This window comes from Furipterus horrens, unplaced genomic scaffold (genome assembly GCF_987537825.1).
Source record: "Furipterus horrens unplaced genomic scaffold, mFurHor1.1.pri manual_scaffold_12, whole genome shotgun sequence".
In the NCBI taxonomy this organism is placed as follows: domain Eukaryota; kingdom Metazoa; phylum Chordata; class Mammalia; order Chiroptera; family Furipteridae; genus Furipterus; species Furipterus horrens.
In genome coordinates, this window is record NW_028327182.1 from 57,403,362 (window position 1) to 57,428,249 (window position 24,888).

At 39.5% G+C, this 24,888-nt stretch overlaps 1 protein-coding gene across 2 annotated transcripts in view; it reads left to right on the forward strand.

Annotated features, from left to right (window-relative positions):
- Positions 1-23,537, forward strand: part of PCCA (propionyl-CoA carboxylase subunit alpha) — a 510,516-nt gene extending 486,979 nt beyond the window's left edge. For both annotated transcript variants that reach the window (XM_090258653.1, XM_090258654.1), the window contains 3 exons: positions 8,801-8,941; positions 20,504-20,581; positions 23,196-23,537. In XM_090258653.1, coding sequence (XP_090114779.1) covers positions 8,801-8,941; positions 20,504-20,581; positions 23,196-23,264 — 288 coding nt within the window. In that variant the 3' untranslated portion in view covers positions 23,265-23,537. The remainder of the gene's footprint in view (positions 1-8,800; positions 8,942-20,503; positions 20,582-23,195) is intronic.
- Positions 23,538-24,888: the final 1,351 nt, after the last annotated feature.

Sequence of the window (24,888 nt, forward strand, 5' to 3'; positions counted from 1 at the left end):
TAGGAAAGAAGAGGGATGGGGACCATAGCAGAATAGTACACTTCACTACCTATGTGCTTATTTACATAATTATGTTTTTATAACATTTCCTGAACTTTTCTGTAAGCTGATGCTGCCCTAATTATAGATTTTTAACAGAACACTTTGTTGTACCCCAAATTATATAGTGCTTTAAAAAGGCACCTTTTTACCAAATACCTTATAAGTTCCTAATTACGTAAAACAATTCAGGATACAGAATAGAAACAGCCTGTACTGTTAACAGGTGTTGGTATTGTTATATAATTGAATACAAGGCTTTTAAAGATCTATAATATTTTTCTTGTATATAAAGGAAAGAAATGACTTATTATAGTCATGTGTCACAGAGACTCCTGATCAAACAGAACCCACATGTTCTGTTTTGTGAGCTCCGTACAGTGCATTGTCAATGGGCTTGCCTTTGTGTGTGCAAAAGTGCCACTTATTCCAGCAAATTACCTTTGTGGCATATGAATCTGCTTGTTAGACAGCTTGTGGGCACCTGGGCAAAGCAGAGGCTTGGTCCCTTTATCATGGCACACCTGCGCACGGCATCCCTACAGGACCAGGCACCAGGGAAGTGGCCCCGTTTAACAGACTCACTCCTTCAGAACCCCACTGAGGACTTGCCCTCAACACACTCCTTCCCCACAGATTGAGAGTGGAGTTGCCTTTCTATACATAGCTTTTTTCTGTTCCATAAGTTTGGGGTCTGTCTTAAGACACAGTGATGCAAATTAAAAGGAACATAAACTCATTGAAACACAACTGAGGAAATAAATCCTGTTAAGTATTGGGCTTAATATTTAATTTTAAATATTCAGCACTATTGTTTAAGAAAGAAAAGCTCCTTAGGATATTGGAGTTGGAAAGACCCTGTTTCTGATTAAAAAACAAAATTTTTAAAAATTGGGTTAGATTTTTGTATTATTGACAGACATTTCCATGTTTTTCTCTCCAGGAAATACTGTCCTTTGGGAACAAGCCAGAGATACACACTAACTTATTAACTCACTCATTCCTTCAAAGGTTTTGATATTATCCATAAGGCAGTTCTTTTCTCTGAGAAAACATTTTTTTTTTTTTTTATAGCAAGCATTTTGAAAGGTGAGTTGCTGAAATGGCTTCATGCATTTTTATTGTTTGGTTTTGTTGGAATTTTCTTCACACCTTGATTTTTGTGCTTCTTCTCTCGAAACTGACCTTAATGAGGTTCTTGCTCCCTGTGGTACATTGACTGGTCCAGCAAAAGACTGCAGTTCAAGAACCAATTTCATAGAAAATATAAATAAAACCTTGATTATAGATGGATTCATAAATGTATGTGAACGAGTGTAGAAAGTGATGCATTATGTCATTGCATCATATTGACATTATCAATTATATGTCATTAAACAGCTAAGCTAACTGGATGATTTACTCTGGGTTTAACTGCCTTTTCAATTAAAGGGAGCAAATGCTGAGGAACTGGGATGCAATATCAGAAACCATATATCTTCTGTTAACACCAGCATTGCTGACATGCAGTGAGGGGCATGTTGGCGTTTTGCTGTGGGCTGTACTGCTGTAGTTTAAATGGTCTAAACAAGCAATTTAATGATTGGGAGCAGGCCCTTACACTACTTCCAGATCTTTTCCTCAGTGCATTTCCTGCACGCTTGGAAGGTGTTATTTCAGAGTAGTTCACACTATTTATTTTGCTGACATGTGATTCCATTGCAAGAGCCCTTGCTGTTACTTCATAGTTGTTGTTTTTTTATATTACTTAGCATAATGACCTAAACTTTAAACTGTTGGATTTTCAGTAGCAATACAGGTTTTCTCATTTCTGAAATCAGATATATAAGGGCTGCTCTCTATGGTGAAACATAGACTGTTGCCCTCAACAGAGAAACTATAGATTTTTCCCCCCATGTTTCAGGGATGATAACTTGAACCAGACATTCTAGGTTCTTGGGACATTATTTTGTTGTCTTCCAAGTTAATACGATATTTGGATTTCACAGGACTAAACTATACAAATTTCTCAAATGTGCACTTGCAGTAAATGGGTATATTAACTGTTGCTCTGAGGTTGAGAATATGAACTATTAACTGGCCCACTGTATTTGTTCTCTGTGTAAAATTTTGTTATAACAGTGCTAATTACTAAGCAGCTGAATTTCTTTAATAAGTGCCGAGCAGTAATTTGCACCTTACTGTTGATTTGCCATTTAAAAAATTGGGAACACATACATGGGGTGAATGTAATTGATCTATGAACTTCTGAAGAACATGTTTCTCTATGGATCTTTAACAGTTGGACTTTGTAGCACTTGGTTTCTCTATTTGTACTTTTGAGATACTAATATTACCCCAGTAAAAGCTGTTGAGTGCTGAGTAGGACATTTTGAAGAGAAAGAATAGCATTTTGCAGTAAGACTGAAGCTTTTAAATTATTACATACTTTTGTTTGTTTGTTAATTTTGCTAGTATATAAAAAGAAAAAAAGATCTCCTTTCTAGTTAGGGGCCACATGCAAAACCTGACACTAGGGGGAGAAGGGTGCTGCATGGTGGCCTTACAAACTCAGGGACCTAAAGTAACCACATAGGATGGTCTGAAATGAAAACTTTCTAACTAAAAGCAGTTCATGGCAGGTAGTCATGCCCTAGGCTGGTGATTTTTCCTAACAAAGCTCAATCTTTACCTTAACTGAGCCTGTCTGTTGTCTTTTTTCCTCTGTGATAACATATCTTTGGAATGTCAGATTCCCTTTTTTCAGGACTTCTCAAAGCTGGGCACGGCAGCTGGGGGAGACCACAAATCTCTTCATTGTTATCATTATCATGTTAATTGTTGACTTAACTATCTTGTACCCACCTTTGTAAAAGTGTCTATCATTTTACTTCTTATCCACTCCCAGATGTCACTCCTCCCCACTTTGCTTTCTCCCCTCTCCCTTAGCTATCACCAATGGCTTTCTTCTAGCCCCTTATGCCTCCTCTTGATTGTAATGTATAAAATAAGGTGCTAAACTGCCATTCTCTGGAGCACTTCTCAATTGGTTGAGATCGTGCTTCTAGGCAATTGTCGTTAGTTTGGCTCAAATACACGTACAAAAATTCTCTACAGGTTTGAATGTTTCTTATGTTGACATTCCTATGTGTGTGAAATCATGACCTAGAGTAGTTAGATTCAAGCGTTTTGGTGACAGTATTAAAAATCATTGTTTTAATCACAGATGGAAATTGTTCTGTTCTGTTGGATTCACAGCCTGAATAAATGCTTCTACATAATTAGAGTCCATAACAGAACTAAACCAGCCGAGTTTTGTTCTTTGTTTTATTGTATTTTGGTCTCTGAGAACAACTTCACGTCTTGGGACTGAATTTATTTTTGCCCTGTGGATGGGTCAGAAACATCTGCTTCAGGTAGTTTACAAGTGTTGCTTATTAAGCTATGAGCCCAGAACCAGAGACAGAGTTCTATTTGAAAACTGCCCATTCCATATTTTTATGAGTGTATATTTAGATTAATTCCTCATACCTCTTATTTGGAATTCTGGCAGCCAGGATATTTTAAAATAAGTTTGTGTTTTTAAGAGGAATGTGAAAAATTAAAATTTCTTTCCTACTACAAGAATTCTTCTGTACTTTTAAGAAATCCGCCTCCTGAACAGATCGGAGAGGTTTCAAAGGAACTTATCTCCATATGGTTTTACTCCATAATCCTTTATCCACCATCTTCAGCTCTCATTCCTTTGCTTTCTTGCCCATGGCTACATTTCTATCTCTGCATCAATTAGCACAGTGATTTATACAACAAGCAAGCAGTTTAGAGGTAATGGTACACAATTAACATCTCATTCTACCATAAAGAGTATGCTAAATACCCCAGTCATTGCTTTCTCTGCCTGGAATTGAAATAGTGTTTGTCCTAATTCATATGCTATCTGATGTGAAGTGGGCCTGCTTTGTACTGCACTACACCATTAATCTAATTATAGATAGCTGCAAATGAAGTGCTGTCTGAGCTGGGAGATTGAAGAAAATAGCCTTTTGTCATTTAGCATGACTCTGTGAAGCAAGATCACACTTTACAGGGCAGTACTACAAAGTGGAAATCTCAATAATATTGCTGCCTGTTGCATCTTTTCTAATTACAACAGCATTGTAAACACAACTGGGCACTGATATATAAATAGAGCTGTAGATATGCTGTCATGTGGGTTGTCAGAGAAAGTCCTCTGAGTGCTGTTGGATTAAATGATGCATCCTGATTGACAGCTACCTCGAGACTGTGCCAATGGAGTTGTCAGAGCATTATGCTAACAGGCTGCTCCAGTGACGGCAGCTGTACAAGGCGCTTTCATTGCTGTCTGCTCATTTCACCTTCTTCACATGGGTTGTACCTCCAAGAGGAGGGCAGACTTTAATTGTGTATGTTTTTAGTGTTGTTTCTTGGCAACTTGGGTTGATTTGATGTTGCTGGGCCTGACACTGAAGTAGAGGGGAATGTATTTTGCATGTCCTTGAATGTTTAGTACGGTTTTGCTCAACTGTTCACTGTATATCTCACAAAGAACGTAGGAAAGAAAAACAAGGTTGGATTACATTTCTTATTCCACTAAAGTGTTTCGGTTTGCATTTAGTGTTTTTTTTTCTTTTTTCTCACGGGCTGTTGTTTCAAAAGATATATCGTTTTTTGCCAGCTAGTCATTGTGGTCACTTGAAAAATACTGATAGTTTTTCTCTAGCTCAAGTTAGGAAAGTAGACTTTTAGCAAAATATTTTGAGTGTTAGCTCTCAGTTCCATACTGTGAAAATGAAGACACAGCTTACTGTTGGAAACCCTGGGAGCCAGAAGGTGTAGAACTTTGAATACGAAGAGATCCTTGCATTTGAAGAAAGGGATCTGCCTGCCACCTCACTAAATAAGTGAGGGCTGATGAACAGTATCCAGCCAGTGCTTCAGGACGTTAAGATAATTGATATACAGTAAAAGTTTGTAATTTAAGCTTTTGTCATTTACCTTGACCCAGTGTTGACTGAGATGGCCCCCCCGTTGACATGAAAAAGCATGTGGTTCATCCACTGTACATATATTCTCATTGCTGGAAGAATGGCATAGAAATGGAAACTGGAGCTATGTTACTTTAAGCAGAATGAAACTAAAGGCTCAAAAATCACAACTGAAAAAATATGTAAAGCAAACCTAAAGCACTCATCTCGCCAGGAGCCCATAGACCTCTAAATCATACAGACATGTGAGAGAACATGCAATGTGTAAAATCGCTGGTGAATCTGGGGGCCTTCAAAGAAACACATGGATTTAAACTCCATAAGTAGATACATGCACTAAACTAGTACACACATCAGCAAGATGGTGTTTTGTGTGACCACGTGAGGTGTTTAGGGCATCTGTACTGGGGCTCTCTACTCTTTGTGGGCCAGAGCTGTGTGTGTGGATGGCACCAGTGGGTGTGCCCATTTGCAGGATGTTTTTTTTTAACCCAAACCATGATTGGTCCCCTCCTTTACCCTCAGCAACCACAACACTCTGCTCCCATCTTTTCTCTTTTATTCAGGTTCCATGTTAAGAGCTGTATGTTAATTTTTAAAGCAATTCCATTGTGTTCCTTTTAATTGTCCATCTCTCATAGTTTTCTTCCTGATTCTTTCATGTCTGGTATGATTTTTTTTTTCTTTTGAATTTTTTGAGAGAAATTTTCTTGTTAGACATGGTTTTTCACTGCAGACACCATAAAATTAATTTGCTTAGAGACCTGGGCTGGGATCATTTTACATAATTAGATTATTAGATAAGACCTTGTTCTGTCCCCTTATTATCTGTATGGATGGAGGAGTCCGGCCAGGCTAAGCCTGGAACGTACCTGTTCTACTTACACAGTGAAGTGTGTTTTTCAAGAGCTTATTGATTTGACTGTGGTTTGGAGAACACCTTCCTAAACCCATAGAGAGAGGTTCCATCAAATGACCCACAGCCACTGAACCAACAAGCAGCTTCTAATCCCTCAAGCTGACATTTCTCATGACCTTGCAGGGTGACTACCCTTGGATTCTAGGATCATGCTTCTCTATCCTGTTGACTAACCTTTAAAATCTGGGGCTCCCACCCCCAAAACATCAAGTTTCTGGTTTTTCTGCTTGAAAATAATAACAACAGCTTAAAATCAACACCCTCCAGGGACGTTTTACAGAATCCATTAGGAATATTTAAACGTCTAGCATAAAACCAAACTGCATGCGTCATAGGACGTTTTCTTGAAATCTCTCAACTAGTTGGCTGCTCTGCCCATGCTCCCTAAGAATTCAGAAAAACCAATAAATAGCAGTTTTGATCATAAACTTTGAAAGCCCTAGTGTACATTCTTAAATGACTTCTTTTCTGGGGCATCAAAAAGCTTTTAGGTTCTCACCAGGCAATTTGTTCTGATGGGCCCATATGCTGCGCTCTGCTTAGATCCCATCCTGGCAGACGCCCCCATGTATGCTGCACGAGTGAGCCAAGAGGTTGTTTTAAGAAGGCGTGTTTGTATGGGCACGCTCAAGGAGTCAGGACAACATCAAAGATAATCTTAAAAAGAGAACCTTCTCCATGCCTTCTCTTTTTATATTCAGAAAGGTCATTTCTAAGCCAACTATTTGCAGTAAGGCCTCTCCTGAGGCATTTACCCCGTTGTTATTTTTTGCTTGTGATTACAATAAGTCATTTATCCCCCAAACAGATTTAAGAACAATAAACAAATACAAAAGGAAAAGGAACATCTCATCAATAACAAAGACTGCATCTAAAGGCATTGAGTTTTGTGACTCTTTTACATCTCTTTCCAAGCAAAGCAGGAGTCCTACAGAGACAGGAATCCAAAAGATATGAAAATTATAAAAATAGTAAAAGGATCCAGCTTTAGTCAGGATCTTGTCATTTCTGTGCAGAAATGGAGGTTGGGACAATCTTAGCACTGTATTTATATTAAGGCTTGTGTGTGATAAAGCTAAAATTAGTTTTTAAGGGTATCTGCTGTGATGGAATGTGATAAATTGTGTTCTTCTCAGTGTAGAGAAATATTTTCCCTGAATTTAGTGTTCACATTTTGAAGTCAAATTGTGCAAAAAAAAAAAAATTTTTAAAGCAAGGAAAAAAACAGATCTGTATGCTATGCCGAAAAAACTGGGCCAAATGCTGATCAGTTACATGGAAGGAGCCCCCAAGGTGATACCAACTAGAAAATTAACTTTTTTGTTGACTGATGCTTCCAGTGATATTCAGGATTTTCTTTCTAAGGCAGACAGAGCACAGACACTAAAACTGTGCAGTTTGGAACAATTATACCCCCCCCAACTCTTTCTATCCCCTCCAATAGATTTAATGAAGGACTTTGAGGTACAATTCCTCATTGATAAATAGTCTCTCTCTACCCGGAATGTTTATTAGACTGACAGCAGAATGAGCTCCTCTTGCTTTTTTCCCTTGCCACTTATGACTCAGATGAATTTTAATAGGAGCAAAAAGCTTTTATTTGCACTGTAATTTCACTTAAGGATCATAACCTTCAGAAACTGGCAGACACTTCTGTGTCTTGATTGCAAAACACACACTCAGGAGTAAAGAAACATGCAAAAGATGTTATTATCCAACCTGTCACTGTCATAAATCTGCTCTGCGCTTAGGCCATCAAAGCTCTTCCTTGGGGCCCTCCCCGACTCCTTTTAAATAGACCCTGTAAAGAGTGCATTTAGAGATTTCCGCTGACCCTGTACCGAATTAAAGGGTAAATTCTATTTTGCTTTTGCATCCCTGTCATCATGATGCCCACAGGAGGCTTTGAGTTACAGCAGCTTTTTTGAACAAAATGGGGCTGCCTGGATGCTGCATTTGTCTACCCAAGGGAAATGCTATCTGGTAGGAATCCAAAAATCTTCAGGTGGTCGTTCCTGCTTCACCAACGAACACTTCCTCAAACCATTTTCTCTTGTTTCTGTTTGGATAGACCAAACTGAGGCTCATATATTTATTCACAGAGACCTAGGATTCTTCCTGCCAGGCAGAAATTCTCTTTACTAGAAATATTATGTTTGAACTGCATTTAGTGGACCCCTAATTGTTTGAGAGCCATCTACAAAAGGTGCCATTAAAATACTTAGCTGAGCCTATGGTTTTCTTTCAATGGTTTTAAACTCTTGATATATCGTCCTTTAATACAAAAGATATTCTCATCATATTTCAGCTGTATCTATCCTAACCATTTTATGTCACTGGAAAGAAATGGAATTTTAAATATTGTTTTGCACAAAATGAACACTGAAATCTTTTGTCTTAAGTTATTGATACATAGTACAGCAGCTCTCTTGAAGGGAGTGGGAAGTCAGAGACAGCAATCTGCTGCCATCTACTGGTTCATGTTCACAGTCATCCTCCTTTCACCCAGCTCACAGAATTTGGGTTAATTGGAATGTCATGTAAGTGCTGAAGGAAAAACAAAGAAAATTCTCACTGTTTTCTTTACAAAGTTTTCAGATATTTTTCTTCATGATACAGGATAACTATCACTAATGAATTACTGGAGGAGTTCTTATTTCAAGAAATCTCTTAAATAATTGGTTTATAACATATTCCAGAAACAAATTTATTTTGTTTTTATGTACAATAATTAAGAGCCATGTGTCTTCAAAGCTGCTATAATTTAAATTTAAAATGTAAAAACTGATTTTTGAATGAACATTACTTTTGAGGAAAAGTTCATCATTTAAACTCATTTATGGTGTTTTTCCTTAAGTACAAGGTACATATCTTGACCAAACTCGCTGCAGAATTGAACAAATTTATGCTGGAAAAACTGGCTGAGGATACAAGCAGTATTCTTCGCTCCCCAATGCCTGGTATGGTGGTGGCCGTTGCTGTCAAGCCCGGGGACATGGTAAGGAGCATGCCTGTCTGTGGGACGGGGGCAAACTGAAGCATGATCGTGTCCTGTGCAGGTCTTTCTTGAGTTATACTGCCCCCACCAAATAGCAAAATATCTTTTGTGCATTTTTGGCCCAACTGTTTCACATTTGAATTAGGTTACTTAACAATATCGGAGTGCCTTTTCTCTCAAATGATCTGGAACTGGAACAGAAATAAGGCCTGCTTCATTCTGTTATTTGGCAAATTTGGAGTTTTAGGAAGTATTTTATTTAAAATTTCTATTTATGCTCTCAGTCTCTGTGCTTTAAACATCCTTGAAGAACTCATAGTAAAAAATAACCCTCCAAAGGGGAACTTTTTGCATTATTTTTGGAATAAAAGGGAAGGGAACTAACAAAAGTTAATTCTCTAATCTGTATAGTACCAGAGCACTCTGTAACTTGATAAATAAAATTTAAGATCACAGTTCTAAGTTTTTCACCTTGATTTTGTGACATTAAGGTACAAATCAAAGCTATATTAATATTTCCTCCCTTGTTTAGTCTCACAATAATGTGCTACGGACAAATTGATAGGCTACCTGCATTTTTTTACAGCATGGTTAGAAATCTCTATTTATTAGCAGCAAAAATAAAAAGAAAACAGAGTCAACAAGAAATGTTTCTAGGAGACATGTAAGTACTTGCCTTTTTATTTATGTGCCAGAAAATAAGTCAAATATGATAGTCCTTAATAAATGAGATGGCAATTCCATTTTGTATCTCAGTTAAGACATGAGTTTCTATGTTTTCCTGTAAAGATTACATTAAAACTGCCTCTGAATTTATTTATTAACATAAATAAAATAACGTTGAGGAAAAACTCATATTGTTGTCACTGGCTTCTAGAAGAGTATTTATAAAAAGTGAATATTAAGAAAAATGATCAGTTTCAATTGTTTAAATGACTAGTCCTGAAATTGACACATGAAGTTGGAAAACTGACAATTGCTTTACCTGATGATATAGAAATGGAACTACTAGTTTTTCTAGAAAATTGTAAGAGGCTGAGGAGCTATGAATTGTTACATTTATTTAGAAAGTATTGATATTCTTGAAAGAAAGCACTCATTATTCTTGTCTAACACCCAATTGTCAAGGATTTGGGGGAGGTCATACTTAAAAATTGTGTGTGTGTGTGTGTGTGTGTGTGTGTGTGTGTGTGTGTAATGAATATGGGGGAGGGGTTTGCCTTGTATTTCCTCATTCTAAAGGATTAGGGTCATAAGGAGAGATAGTCCCTTGGTCTTGACAGTAAGTGTGTGTACACTTATAGTCCCTTGGTCTTGACAGTAAGTGTGTGTACACTTATATTAATGATCAGAGCAGCTAGTGGAATCTTCTAGTGACTAGAAGGGTAGGTTGGTAAACAATGTGAGGGGTTGCTTTTTTTTCATCTTCCTTCTTGAGCTTTTTCTGGAAGCCACATGGGCTGTATACTGCCATCCTGAGCTTGTCAGTCCTAATTGTGTGGCTTTAATTATAAAATCACATTTGTGCTTTAAAAAAAAAATTGAGTGTTTTAACAGCAATCCTTACTTTTCCAACACCTGAGCCAAAACCTGAGCGGAGTGAGGGAGGGGCAGGGGAGGGTGGTGGCTCCTGCTGAGAGCATGGAGGGAGGAGGTTCACATTGCAGTCTTGCTCCTCCATTTGTACCAGTTTCCTGTCTGTGGCTGCTCTAGGCAGAGGACAGGGAGCGGGCAGCCTTCTTGTTTCCAGCAACTGCTTTCTTCTAGTCTAGCTTCTCCAGATACCAGAAGGGTTTTAGCCTTCTTACTTTCCATTTCCTGGTGAATGATTTAATGAGGGAAAGCAAGGCACTTAGTAAAATGGAGCAATGCTGTATTAGTCCTTGGGTAGCTCAGATATTGAAAACCACCACCAGTAATTAAATGTGGGTATTCAAGAATGGTTTTATTTGAGAATTGACTGGAACCTTTATTGCATGTATTCCTTTAAAGTCAGAGGACATGGCTGGGGCGTTGTGTACCCCTAGTGAACTGGCTCCTCGTCTCTGTGTCCTTCACCTTACTCATAAATGCTGTTTGCACACATGTACCTTGGCTGGTCTGGCAGAGCATATACCTTTTTTTTTTTATTCCTTTCTCCAGCTTCCAGTGCCACTTCTGGTCCTCACAGAACTTCCTTTTATATTCTGTGCCATTGTGTTTTGATACAATAGTGTTTTCTGTTGAGTTATTATTTGTGAAAAATGTCCCAAACTGCTAATACCTAAACCAAATGCAGGATGAGATGTTTGTCAGATCTTACAACAACTTACTTAGTTAAATCTGCTTCATGTAATGAATACATAAAAAACTTTCCTTGGACCAAAGGCACAGCACTTACTCGAGGTCACTATAAGAAAATAATAGTTGTAACTTTTAAGTTTTGTGGTTTAAAATTATTATAAAACTGTAGGGCATGTTGTGTTGTTCTTAGCAATAACAGTAGCTGAGCCAAGGTTCCACTTTTATCAGTAGGAAGAGAAAAGAATCAATCATCTCTGTGTATTTTCAAGGAAAACAAGGACAAGTTGTTAAAAATAACAACTGAGTGCCTACAACTATTCTATTTTTCTTTGAAATGTTATTTTTTGTAGTTTAAATTCCAGTTATCTGTAATTTTTATATTTATCTGAGTAAAGCTTGACAAACCTTACAATGGTGTGGCAATAATGTGTTCCACAAAAGTGTTGCATAAATAATAAATCACAAATCTGGTTTTGTGAAGTAACCAATTTTAACAGAATTTTTAAAAACCTCAGTACAAAATAATTTGGGTGGCAGTTTGGAAGTAATAAATGCACTCAAGAGAGCTTTGTGGGGAAAGGTCTTCCCCTCAGCACAGAGGCTAGATTTTACTCTTAAGTGCTTTTATTGGGTTCAAACAGCGAAAGTTCTTAATACTTTTCCAATGTGTACTACACACTATTCAACACTAAATATGGTAGTAAACTTTTAAAAATGATTATTTAATAGCCTTTTGACCATGGGGGGAAAGGATTCGAATTAATAAATAGTAAAATGCATATAAGCAAACAAACCAATTAGAAATTAAGTAGAACTGGATTGTGAAAGTCTAGAATCACAATTGTAATTCAGAAAACAATTGATGAAATGACTTTTATATGCTTTTCTTAAATATTTTTATATGCTTTCTGAAAATATTTTTTATGACTAATTTTCATTTTAGTTTGAGAAATATCAATTTTCCTGAATATTTAACACTATCATAAACTAAGACACTTCTATGATCAAAGTTAGCATTTCAATAATTTGTTTTAATCATTGTAACTTTTATCTTTATGATCTTCTTGAACAAAAATAATGGTTAAATACATATTTTCCCCAGCATTAGACATAGCTATTAAATTTGTTGCACAATTTTCATTTGACTTTTAAGTATAAAGTCATTAGGAACACATTTGTTTTGTTTAGCCTTTTGATGCCAGAAACAAAAAATAAAAATAAATGTGTAGCAACCCAATGGGATATTTTAATATTGCATTTAATTAAGATTTGTTTTAGTTATGTTTAGACTTTTCAGTCATCTCAAATTTGCATCAGAAATATTTGTTATTTATTACATCCAAAATTAAGTGAGATGTGAACCAGAAGCAGGCCATGTACCAATTTATGTTTTTCTTTCTTTCTTAATTATTACTTTGTGACTTTTTAGTTTGTGAGACCAGATAAAATAATAGATAGACACTAAGTACCTGTCACTGTTTTTTCCTGCCACTTGGCCCATCCACTATTAGTTAGACACATTGCAGTAATGGGGGCCGGGGGGTAGAATAAGGATGAAGCAATTTGTAGTGGAACTGACCTTTAGTAGCAGGTAATTAGGTGTTTGGGATTATTGTTCTCATAAATAGTAACTTACATGCAAAGAAGGGAGAGGATACAATAAAACGTAAAATTTGGAATCATTAACAGGAGTACCACCCTTATATTTTTTCCTCCTTGCATGTGCTCCTTCAGGGAGAGAGCACCCAAGCAGGTGGACGGGCGAGCATGATAGTCACACTGCCCCTTTGTCCCGAAACCATTTGCAAATGAGCTTACAGCTGATCTTGGAGAAATCACAGATAAACTTGGTGAGAGACCTTAATTTTTCATTTCATGAATGAGCAAGATTTGAAACCTCCTTTGCACTTAGGTATTCCTGATGAGAAGGGTTGAATTGGGCCCTCCTGATGTGTGTTTGTCTGGCAGTAACTTGTGTACCCCACACCAGCCCAATATCAATAACAGCATCTTTCCCTGGCAGAGGACCTGGCTTGGCTGTTTGATAGATTTTCCAGTTGTTGGCTACCTTGATTTACAATCAGGAAACAATTGCAATAATTAAATTTACATATTTTATAGCAGTTTATTCAGGCAGTTTTTCAAGCAGTTTATTTGATAAGGTGCCAGTTTTTCATTCAAACCTCAGATTGTATTCCAAAGCATGTACAGATTCATATATGAATTACTTAACATTTTTATACTTTAAATTATGAAATATTACAAACATAGAGGAAGTTATAAAGAATAGTATGAGTACTCCTATGCGCTCTCCTCACCTTACTTACCATATTTGCTTCCCATTTTATTTAACAGAAAAACACTGCTTATCCAGTGAACTTGCCCTTTCTCCAATTGAACTCTTGACCTGCCTTATTCAGAGGTAACAGCTATCCTGAATTTGGCCTTTTAATCTTTTCCAGCTTACATTTACTTTTAAACATTAGGGGTAATTTTTGTTGGAGGTAACAATTTGGGAATTTTTACAACTTAATGATGATTATCAATTTAAGAAAATATTTTTGTAGATTGAATTAAATATTATAGAAGAATCCTCTGCAAATTTGGCATTTGATTTTAGATTTTATTTTTCAAAGAATGATCCACTTGGAATTATAGGGGACGGTATCTTTGTTTTAAACATTTTTGAAGATGACAGTTCTCAACCATACCAAGATTCAAAATATTTTTCATCCTTTTGCAAAAAAATAAAATCAAATCATTTCTCCAAATTCTTTAAAACAGTATACTTCATAGAGGTAGCAGGTCCAGACTAATTTCTTAAAGATATTGTAAATGACACCAGTTTTAACTAGTTCTCTTTGTAACTGGAGGCTTTGGCTCCAGTTCTGAGCTAACTTAAGAGGGCGTAGGGTGTGATATTTTTCTTCATTTTAAGGAATTTTAAGAAAAACTAGACTTGTTTAATATTGGCCGCAGCTCTGTATTCTTTCCCCAAGTCTTTATGTTCCTTGCTTTGAGACACACTGCACATTTCCAGGGGGGGAACTACAGAGGGGAGTAGGGGGAGCAGGCACAGAGGTGCGGGCCTGCAGTCCCTCAGAGCCACTGCCTCGGTTGAGTATGTTACTTCTTGCTTGTGCCCTCCTAGTGAGGTGGCTGGTGCACAAACCTATGAAAGGAGGCCTTAGGCTAGAGATAAGGGGTTTGACCACATTTCTGTCACCTACCTTAGCTTTCTTTGTAATTTGATGATGATTCATTCCATTATTGCTTAAATACTGTACAGTCTCCTGGGGTGTCTTCTCCTTCCCTCTTTACATGAAGATGTTGGGATGTGAACGCACATTTCTTCTTCAGAAAATATCAGGGGATATTTACCAGCCTATCTTACCAGCTCAGAAAGAGGAAGTTATTATAATCAGATTCTAGCAGTGCCTTTTAACCAAATATGAGATGCCTTTTTCCTGTGGCTGTTAACTGCGTCTTTCTTCAGATCTAAGGGCTTTAAAATGCAGTGCATTCAGGACCTGTGTTCTAAATAGAACTACTTTAAAAAATGTAATTGAAGGATTTTCACTTTTGTGGAGTCGTCAGCAGGGATGATATTGATCTGTGCTTTCGGGGGGCCCAATGCAGCAGAAGGGGAGACTGCAGCGGGCCAGTACAGCCCTTCGAGCCTTCTGTCTAATTTGGCAGAAAAACACAGAATGTAGGACAACAAAAGACGTCCCCTTTTTTCGTAAAAATTCTTCCTCCCACTCGTCCCTCTTCCCCAAAAAGCAGACTTAATTTTTCAGCTGCACGCAGTGATTTGGTGCTCACCCTTGCATTGAAACAGTTGCTGTCTGAACAGGCAGGAAACAGTTTTCTTTTAATTGCTGAAATCATTCGGAAGTGCTTCATGCCCTGCTTCTATACAGCAGATGCTGTGCATTAATTGGCCTGCGTAGAAATGACCCAGGGTTCCTTGCAGCGGGCCCAATTTCAGGCAGAGGGTTTAAATAGCTTATTTATTATTTTGTATAATCTGGCGTACATTATGTGCTCCTGCATGTGTTGTATTTCATGGTCTGCAGTTTCTAATGTCATGTGGGTTTCAAAACCTGTGTTTCTCTGGTAATGTACTAGCAGCAGGTAAGCTCAAAATACCATCCATCAGGAGCTAATTTTTTATCCAGATACTCCAATGACTGATGAACCTGTCTTTTGTATGAATGTTTAGCACAGAGAAAGCCATATGCCACTGGCACAGTTTCCTATGCATTCTTTACAATTGCTAGTGGGCTTACAGGGGGAAAAACCCCTCCATGCCATTTCTGTCCTCTTGCCTATAAAGGATAACACCTTTAAAAACAGCACAGGTTTTGGACAACAAAAGAGGGGAAGGGCCATCTTAAAGGAAATCCAACTCCCATAATAATTTTCTTCATCAGAAATATTACTGCACACTCTTAATCGGGAACCTTGTTTTGTTGCTCCCCGTCTGTTCAAAACAGACCTTAGCCCATTAAAAAGACCTCCCTTGTGTGGGAAGACCACAGCTGTTACTGTAAATCTCATCCCGTCACTGTATCACCCCCATTTTGTGGCTCTGAAGGATGAAATTGAGAAATGGAATACTGTGCAGTCATCCTTTACATCGCCAATTTTAGGCCTTTGCCATCATTTTCATGCTTTTATTCCAAATCAAATAACATTAGTGAGCTGTACCACCTTCTGATGAATATCTGGTATGGAACACAGCTTTCAAGTCTGTACTTTTGGGGGCTTCCTTTTATGTTTGGTGGGGGTCTTTTTTCCCCCGATACTCTTTCTCTTCATGTAACTTCCTTTGAGCTTTTTTCCTGCATTCACAGTCTGAATGATACAAGTTGCTGAATATGTCCCAGTCTTAGCATGTTTTCCAAGAGCGATGTGTGCTGGAAAAGGTTCTGTGTCTTTTAATCTTTGGGGAAGAAGTGAAGGGAACTTAGTAGAAGGCAATTGGGGGCTTCAATCAGAAATAAGAAGTGATTTAAATCATTAGCACAACAAAGCATACTATAAGCTTGAAGATAAAAGTCTCTGGGGAAAGAGTCCTCTGAAAATAAATGGAACTTGATAGATTTCCATATCATTTATAACTTCCCTTAATTACACCTGCAAGACTTGCCAGTAAAACTGGAAAATTGGCAGTCTATATCCATTAGAGTCATTTTGCCGACCATGGCAAGCAGCTGGCTTTACTGGATTTTATTTCCCATCACTCACAATTAATCATCAGCTGGAGATGTCTGAACCTCTTTCAGCACAGAGCAGTGCTGGGCAACATTCAGGTCTCCTAAACATGCTGAAATCTGCTGAATAAATTGGTTAAGTTTTCTCTCCAGCTTACTCATTTGGGGGCAAGGCAGGCTCTCACTTAATGAGTGCACTCTGATAATCGGATGCGAATGTGAACCTTGACCCAGTGTCAAAGGAAAGGATGCAATAAGCCAGATGAAAGATAAAGGATTCAGGCCTCCAAACTTTATACCAATTAGAGAGGGAGCAGAGAAGTGTATCAGGCTGACTAAGTTTATCAGAAAGACTTGCGAGGCTTGTGACCATTTTGTAAGCCCAATGTTGGAGACGTCCTGTCACAATCATTAAGTCTTTATCAGATGATTCACAAAAGTGTTAGAGAAGTGTGCTCCCACAAATCCTTAAGGAGCAGTGAGTACCGTCACAAGTGAGCTGTCTGGTGGAGACAGAACATTTAAGTGCCCTTTCTGCTCACTTGATTAATGCCTGGGCTTTCCAAGCACGGGGAAATCCAGAAGGTGCTGCCACTGCCTTCCTGAACTCAGGGAGGGGAGGCGAACCGGCACCTCTGGATCAGGAGCTTCCAGATGTTGAGGTAAGGGACTTGTGTAATGCCATCTTGGTATTGTTGAAACTGGAGCCCGAGCGGAGCCCAGCTGGTGGGGAGGGCACCCCGTAGTTAGAGCTCACCTGCTTTCTTCCCTATATGGTTTGTACCATGTTTGCTTCCCTGACTTGGATGTTTGAGGAATGAAATAACTTGAGTTAGACCAAGTTCACATATGTAGGTATAAAATGATTCTACTGATGAAAGCATAGCTTGCTATTTTGTGGAGTAAACAACTTCCAAGAGTTTTTTCTCTTTTAGGGACAAATGAATGAAAACACACTACAAAACAGATGGCTGTAGGTGAAAAGGGATATGAATTACTTAAATTTTCATCTACAGCTAAATTATTCAAGTAGAAACCAGAAGACACGTGAGAGAGAAAACAGGAATAAAAAGGCAGTTGCGGGGATTGAATTCATTGATTCAGTACAGAGCTGTGGGTCAGGCAGAAGAGCAGTCACTTCAGATCCTGAGCACTTTCTATGAAGTTTTTTTTTAATCAAATTGCCAAACTCATACAATCAGAGAGAAGGGAGTACTGCAAATTTGGGACTTTTCCACCTCTCCTGCTTATATCTGGCTAAATCAGAGGCTTTGTTTTTCTGATTAACAACTGGGAATCTTGTAGTTACCTGTATGTATGTCACCTCTTCACAAATCACCTGTGCTACAAGCACGCCAAGCCAGCTAAGAAGGATTGTCAGTGGGCAGTGACAGTTGGCCCCATGAATTTGTCTTTCTCTACTACCCTCAGGCTCGAGCAGGCTGGCTTGAACCTGGATTGGGGCTGTGGTTCAGGCTCAGCTGTCCTTCCACTACTTTCCTAAGGCCATTGTTGTCAGGTTGGCCCAGGCCCCCTTAGAGTGACCATTGGAAATCTCCTTGTTCATTTTTTTCACATTCACATTAACTATGAATTCACTTACTTGAAGTTCCTATGAAGAAGCAGTGAAAAGCCCTCGCTGGTATGGCTCAGTGGATTGAGGGCCAGTCTCAGAACCGAAAGGTCACTGGTTTGATTCCCAGTCAGGGCACATGCCTGGGTTGCGGGCCAGGTCCCCAGTTATGGGAGTGCGTGAGGCAGCCAATCTATGTTTCTCACATCTATGTTTCTCTCCCTCTCTTTCTCCCTCCCTTCCCCTCTCTCTGAATATAAATAAAATCTTTAAAAAAAATAAAATGTAACCATCTCTTATAAAAATGCTTAAAAATTTTTTTGTTTGTTTAAAAAGAAGCAGTGAGAGGAGTTCTGGCCAGCAGATGGCAAGGGGCAGGCTAAGCTGCTACAGAAGGGCAAGGCTGTGCCCACCTAAGAGAAACCCATGGGGCTGGGGATGGGGAGACTGAGGCTCTGAGCAAGCCCAGGCTCTCAGATGCCAGCTGAGGAAGCCTGACTGGGTGGAGGGTGAGAGACAAGTACTCACAGGCCCCATGGTGAGTGGGTACTCATCCATCTGTGAAGGAAAGAGCCACCAGAGCCCCGAGGTGGAGAGCTGACTGCTAAGTTTTGGATAGAATGCCCATTGTTGAATTTCAGATCCATCTCCCAGAAAGCCACCCCAGTTCTGTTGCTGGAATACCCAGTCCTTGGGTTGGGATGCTGTTTCCTGAGGGAGGCTGTGACCCTCAGCTTCCGTCTCAGAAGCGGTGGTCTGGGTCCACCAGGGTTTTGCATGTGGAGCTAAATGGCAGGTACTGCTCTGGGGGAACTCACTGTTCCCCTGCCTTGCCTGGTCCCTGCCAGCCTTTGAAGAAAGGAAAGAGAGTCTCTGAAATGAGGAATTGAGGGAGTAGCTGTTGCCATTCTGACTGGGGCATCTTTACTTCCCTTGAGTTGCCCTCCCTTCTCTCCCTCTGCATTTTTAAGAACAGCAAGTTTGGAAGAAGAGCCCTTGTGAGTTGATTCTTCACTCTCCATGGAACGCAGATGCCAGGTGAAAATGAATCAAACAGGGCAGCGAGCACAGTGCTTCAAGCCCAGCTCTGCAGCACAGTCTTTCCTCCATGCCAGCACCGACGTTCTGGCATCCCCTCTCTTCCTATGTCTCTGTGCCAGGCAAAAGCAGCGCACCACCTTATCAGTGGAGGAAAGGAATGCACAGGGCGCAGGCAGTCCCAACTGCCAGCAAGACAGCTTGTGCCCCACGGGGGGCCAAAAGGAGGGGATTGGAGATCTTTTGGAGATTTCAGGAAAGAACATTCTCCAGGCACTTCTGCAACATAGGGCAAGCACAGTTGTAGTGGTGTGGGTGTCCAGGAGCCCCACACCAGATACCCACTAGCACCCCAGATAGTTGTTTGCCCTAGGGAATTCAATTCTCCCATTCCAAAGACTGGGGGGCCCTTTTTCACAAAGATACAAGTAAAGTCCAGCCCAGCTCATTCACACTTACTCATTAAGGGCAGAGGAAAGAATAAATAGAATGGCTTTTAGTCATAGCTGACTCCTGGGTGAAAGACCGGGGGGTATACCCAGCTCTACTTGGACTTCACTTATAACTATAGGCAAACATCAGAATACCAAGCTTGAGCCCTTGCCTGTGGTAGCTCCCAGTGTCCTTTCAAGGAATGGGCACAGCTCTAGAAATCATTGCCTGCATTGGAGGTTTGGAATAGTGGACTGTTGTTGCCAGTTCCCCAGGCTGTTGATAGAAACTCCATATTTTGGTAACAGCTTTACTAAGATAAAATTCACATAAAATGCATTCCTTTCAGATGTGCACTTCAGTGGTTTTTGTCTGTTCAGAGTTGTGCAATCATCACCAGCCAATCTTAGAACATTTTTTTTTAAAGACTTTAAAAAAAAATTTTAGAGGAGAAGGGAGAGAGAAAGACAGGAAAAGAAACATCAATGTGTGTGAGACAAACATCAATCAGTTGCCTCTTGAACACCCCGCAGCTGGAGGGCCTGCCCCACAACCCAGGCATATGTCCTGACAAGGAATCGAACCAGTGACCTTTTGGTTCACAGGCCGACACTCAATTCACTGAGCCATACCAGCTGGGGCAGTCAAAGAACATTTTAATCACTCCAGAGGAAACTGTGTACCCATCAGCAATCATAACCCTTTCTCCCTCAGCCCCAGGAAACCACCAATCTTTCTATCTATAGAGATTTTCCAATTCATTGCACGAAAGTGGAAAGTGTACCTTTCTGCCACATCTCTATAGCAAAGGCATATTCAGATTCCCAGGGGATGGTCTTTCTCTTCTGTCCCCCAAATATGAATTTGGGATTCAAAGTATTTATCAGAGGTTGTTGCTACTGTTTGGATCAAATTTCAGCACGTTTGACAAAGACTCACTTAATGGCTTCACTCTTGAACACTGTTGTAAAATTAGAATGCTGGTAAAACTTCTGTCCATTTTTATTCATTTTCCAGGTAGCAGAAGGTCAGGAAATTTGTGTGATTGAAGCCATGAAAATGCAGAACAGTATGACAGCTGGGAAAACTGGCAAGGTATGTCCCTAAGTTCCCACCAGCCCACAGCAGCTCTGTGGCAGGAAGCAGAACTTCCACCTTTGAATCTTGGATGGTTAAACCTGAAAAGGGACCATAGACATGATCTCTTCCCACCTCTCCCTCCTGCAGGTGAGGACAGTATGACCGGGAGCTTCCTTCACCCTGCATTGGTGTGCCCCTGCCTCCCGGAGAGCAGGCTTTCCAAAAGAGTCTGTATAGTCAGGGAGTCAAAGAACAATTGTTCTTCACCTTAATGTCTTTCAAATTAAGAGGTCTTTAATTTTTAATGTTTACATCTGTCTTAGAGGCAGTTATCTGAAACTTCGGTGACACAGCAGGAAATGGTTTCAGAGATTGCAAAACTTTATGTGAATCTTTAAGATAATTTCTCCACAAAGAGAACAGCTCAATTTTAGATCGAGAGGAGCTGAAAGCCCACATGTACATGTGGGACTTAATGATTCAGGGAGAAAAAAAGATGACGATATATTAGTACTGAAATTTATTAAAAGTAAAACTTCTTAAATGTATTTTCTCCTTGAAGAAAATAGAAAAGTCCTTTAAAGCAATAAAAAAGATGATGATATATTAGTACTGAAATTTATTAAAAGTAAAACTTCTTAAATGTATTTTCTCCTTGAAGAAAATAGAGAAGTCCTTTAAAGCAATAACTACATTATCCTTTCTGCGACTAAAAAGACACCATTTGTAACAATGATCCTTTTCTGAAGAACAATTTGGTTTAGAAGTCTGGAGCAAGGTGGGGCAAGAGCAGCAGCATAAGCTGGCCGCACCCTGCGCCGTGGCCATACTTGCAAAGTGAGATTGAACCTTGGGGACAATGCATGCCCCGGCAGAGGTACTGTCAGTTCACAATGAAATCTGCATCAGAGAGACACAACTTCCATCTGTCACCCCAAAAAGAAATTAAACTGGTGCGCAGAACATGCTGAGGTGGATGCCCAGTCCAATCCCAGCTGAGAGGATGCAGACCAAGCTGAAAACGGGCTGCAGACAGCTGTGTCCAGTAGCCATGGGTTTGGAAGAGATTAAGGGCATGATTTGTGGGTATTTTTAGGAATCCTGCTTTCTACATGATTACTTTTCATGAGGTAAACAAGATGTTGGTTTATACTCTTGTAAAATTGTTACATTTGTTCCTTGAGATTTTTAACCCTGATACTGGATTAGCATCATGGCTTTCTATCTGTGATGAGAATTTGGCCTCATTTGGGAGGATATAGAATATATGTCAGATGCATGTCCAAGGCTTGTGTTGCTAGACTGAGGTACTTAATGCAAAAATTAGCTTGGTCATAGCTCCCTTATGGCCTGGGTGTCACGGTGAAGGTTTAGCTGCTCCCCAGTCATCAGCAGCCCAGAGCTGCTTTCGGGGTGTTGATGGGCTCTGGGCAAATTTGTACTGTAGCCTGAACCCTATTAGCTGGAGTCCTTCCTGCTCGTCTTATTTCCTCCTATCTGCCAGCAGGGTGCACCAGGAATGGCCAGAGCTCCAGCCCATAAGGCCAGAATCTGCGGAGCTGACGGGCTAGTGGTTCTTATCTGGGAGGGCCATTTTTTCTCCCAGAGAAAAAAGGTTCACAATGTACACAATGTAATCACAGCATCATGAAAAATACATCCTATACACACATCGGAGGCTTCAGATAATAAAAAGCAGCCACTTCAGTGCAAATAACACCCGCTGAACAAGGCCTTTGAAATAGTCATTGCATAGGTTCACATTGACCTGAAAGAGCCTGGGCTGAAATTCAAGGGGAAGGCCCTTCTAGCCCTCTGGCTCATAGCAGAGCTGCAGGGACACAGGCCAGGGCACCGAATCTGCCGGTAACTGGCCATTATTCCTGTTTGCCACTTGCTAGTTCTAACCCATTGTTCATTTTCTCACCCAAGTAAGACACTCCAAGAAGTCAAATGACTATCTCTTCCCCATTCTAACCCCCTACCCATTTATTTTAAATTTGAACACAATTTGGGAAAACAAACCTGATTAAAATTGGGAGAAATGAGTAGAATGAAAGAGCACAGCAGCAACATCATGGGAGCTCAGTGCTTGTTCCACATCATACCACAAAGCATTATCTGTGCAGCCACACATCTTCTGAGTATTTAATTTTCCTTCAGAAGGAAGTTTATGATCAGGCTAGGCAGTTTCTCCTATGTAATTAGTACCTATTTTGACGCTTGTAAAATTATGTTTTGTTTTGGGATTTTTTTACACTAAGTATTCCATTAACTCTCAGAGGACATTTCTGCAACGTAAAACCGCAGAGATTGGGTGGGCTGGGTGGTGTGAGCTTATCCAGGATCAACACTGTTGGCTCTTAGGATGCTGCCTAGTGCAAGGGCCAGCCAACAGAAATTGCCTTGCACCAGAGACTTTTAGGACAAGGACGGGAGAGGGGACAGTGGTAAGTCACAGCCCTGCATGAGGACATCCCTGTGCATGAAGTCCCCTTTGCTCAGGCCAAGTGCTCTGCCTGTGCTCCAAAGCCTGCCAGGCAGACTCCACTTCCAGAAATGGATGATGAGATTGCTCCCTCCTGGTCTAGTTAATAATTCTTACTTTTTTTTTTTTTTTTAATTCTAGGTGAAATCAGTGCATTGTAAAGCTGGGGACACAGTTGGAGAAGGAGATCTGCTCGTGGAACTGCAATGAAGTATTTATAGCTTTTCAGTCATCACCCAATTTAATTAGCCATTTGTATTATTCTTTCACACTCAATTTATTCAAGCATTTTGCAGGAAAACCCCTTTGTGGCAGATTTTACATGGTCATATTTATTCCACATATAGTCAAAACCAACATTCTGCCAAAAAATCACCAATGGAAATTTTTATTGATATAAATACTTGTACATATGATTTGTACTTCTGCTGTGAAATTTCCTAGAGTCAATGTCAAATCAATAAAACTGAGCATTTGTCTAAATATGTTTGCCCTTTTTTAAATTTTATTTTATTTTTAATGAAGACAGTGTACCTCAGAAGCTATGGGCTGTGCCACTCAACTTTAATAGCACTTCACTGTGATCCTTTAAACAATTTATATAAATCCTAGCTCTTTGCTTTCAGTTTTACTAAATTAGCATTTACCACTTTATAATCTGATTACCTACTTCATCCTGGTTGAAGACCTAACTCCTGTTTGTGGTTATTCGTAACTTCTTAAGCCCATACAGCACAGATGATGATTTTAGAAATCCCTCCTCTGTGGCTTTAATGGGTAAGAATGGATCTACTGGATCCCAGGGGGTGTCACCTTAGGGAGAGATAACTCACATGGTTCCCTCTTCCCCATCCCAGGGGACTCCTTCATCCCAATTGTAGAGTGTGGGGCTGCTATAAGCTCTTCAGCTGACACCCACCCTTGCCTTATGTCTCTGTGAAGCAAGTTTCCAATTAAGAGAAAGGGCTAAAATAATGATGATGTTTTTTGTGCCAGATGCAGTTAAGTGGTCACAATCTACCATTAAGTTGAAGAGTTAGTGAGCTTTCCCAAAGGGGAATGAGGTTACTAAGGATCAGCAGCTGCACTTTCATTTGGTTCTAAAATTCCTGGAATACATTTCATACTTTGCTGGTAAATAAGCAGAGGCAGTCATGCACTGATTTGAATCTACACTGACAGATCATCAGATGGAGGTGGATAGTAATTGGTACTTTGTGCCTTGCTAAAATTATTTTAAGTACTGTTTGTATTTGGAAGCTAAGCTTTCTGTCAGGCCTGAAGAACAAATTACTAATGTGTTGGTTCTTCTCCAAAAGGGCCATTCCAAATGCTGCTCCCTTTGGGAATCAGGGACAGTGCCTTGCCGCTGGGCTCTGGGCTTGGGTGAGAGCTTCCATCTGAAATCAGTTGTGTCTGCCAGCAATAGGTGCTCACTATTTTGCTAAATTAGAATGAAAAAAACATTCTACCAAATAAGTAAGTCCAAGAAAATTGCCAAAAATAGCACCAATACTTTATTGGACTTACTAAAACATCTAGTTTAATTTTAAATGACTATCTTTAATAGTCTCTTCTTTAATAAGCTGATCTGAAAACTGAAGAACAATGTTAAATCTTCTCCATAACTACTCTAAAATACATCATGTCTTTTTTTTAGTTTCTTTTATTACATTGAGATATCCAAGATCAGATTTAAAATTTTTTTTTCTTGGTACCACAGGTCAGAATCAATAGAGTAGGACTGCTAAAATCGAGCTGTAACACAAAGTCTTTATATTCATTTTAAATGTTTTCTTCAGAATAAAGCAAAGCAAAAAAAAAAAAAAAAGAG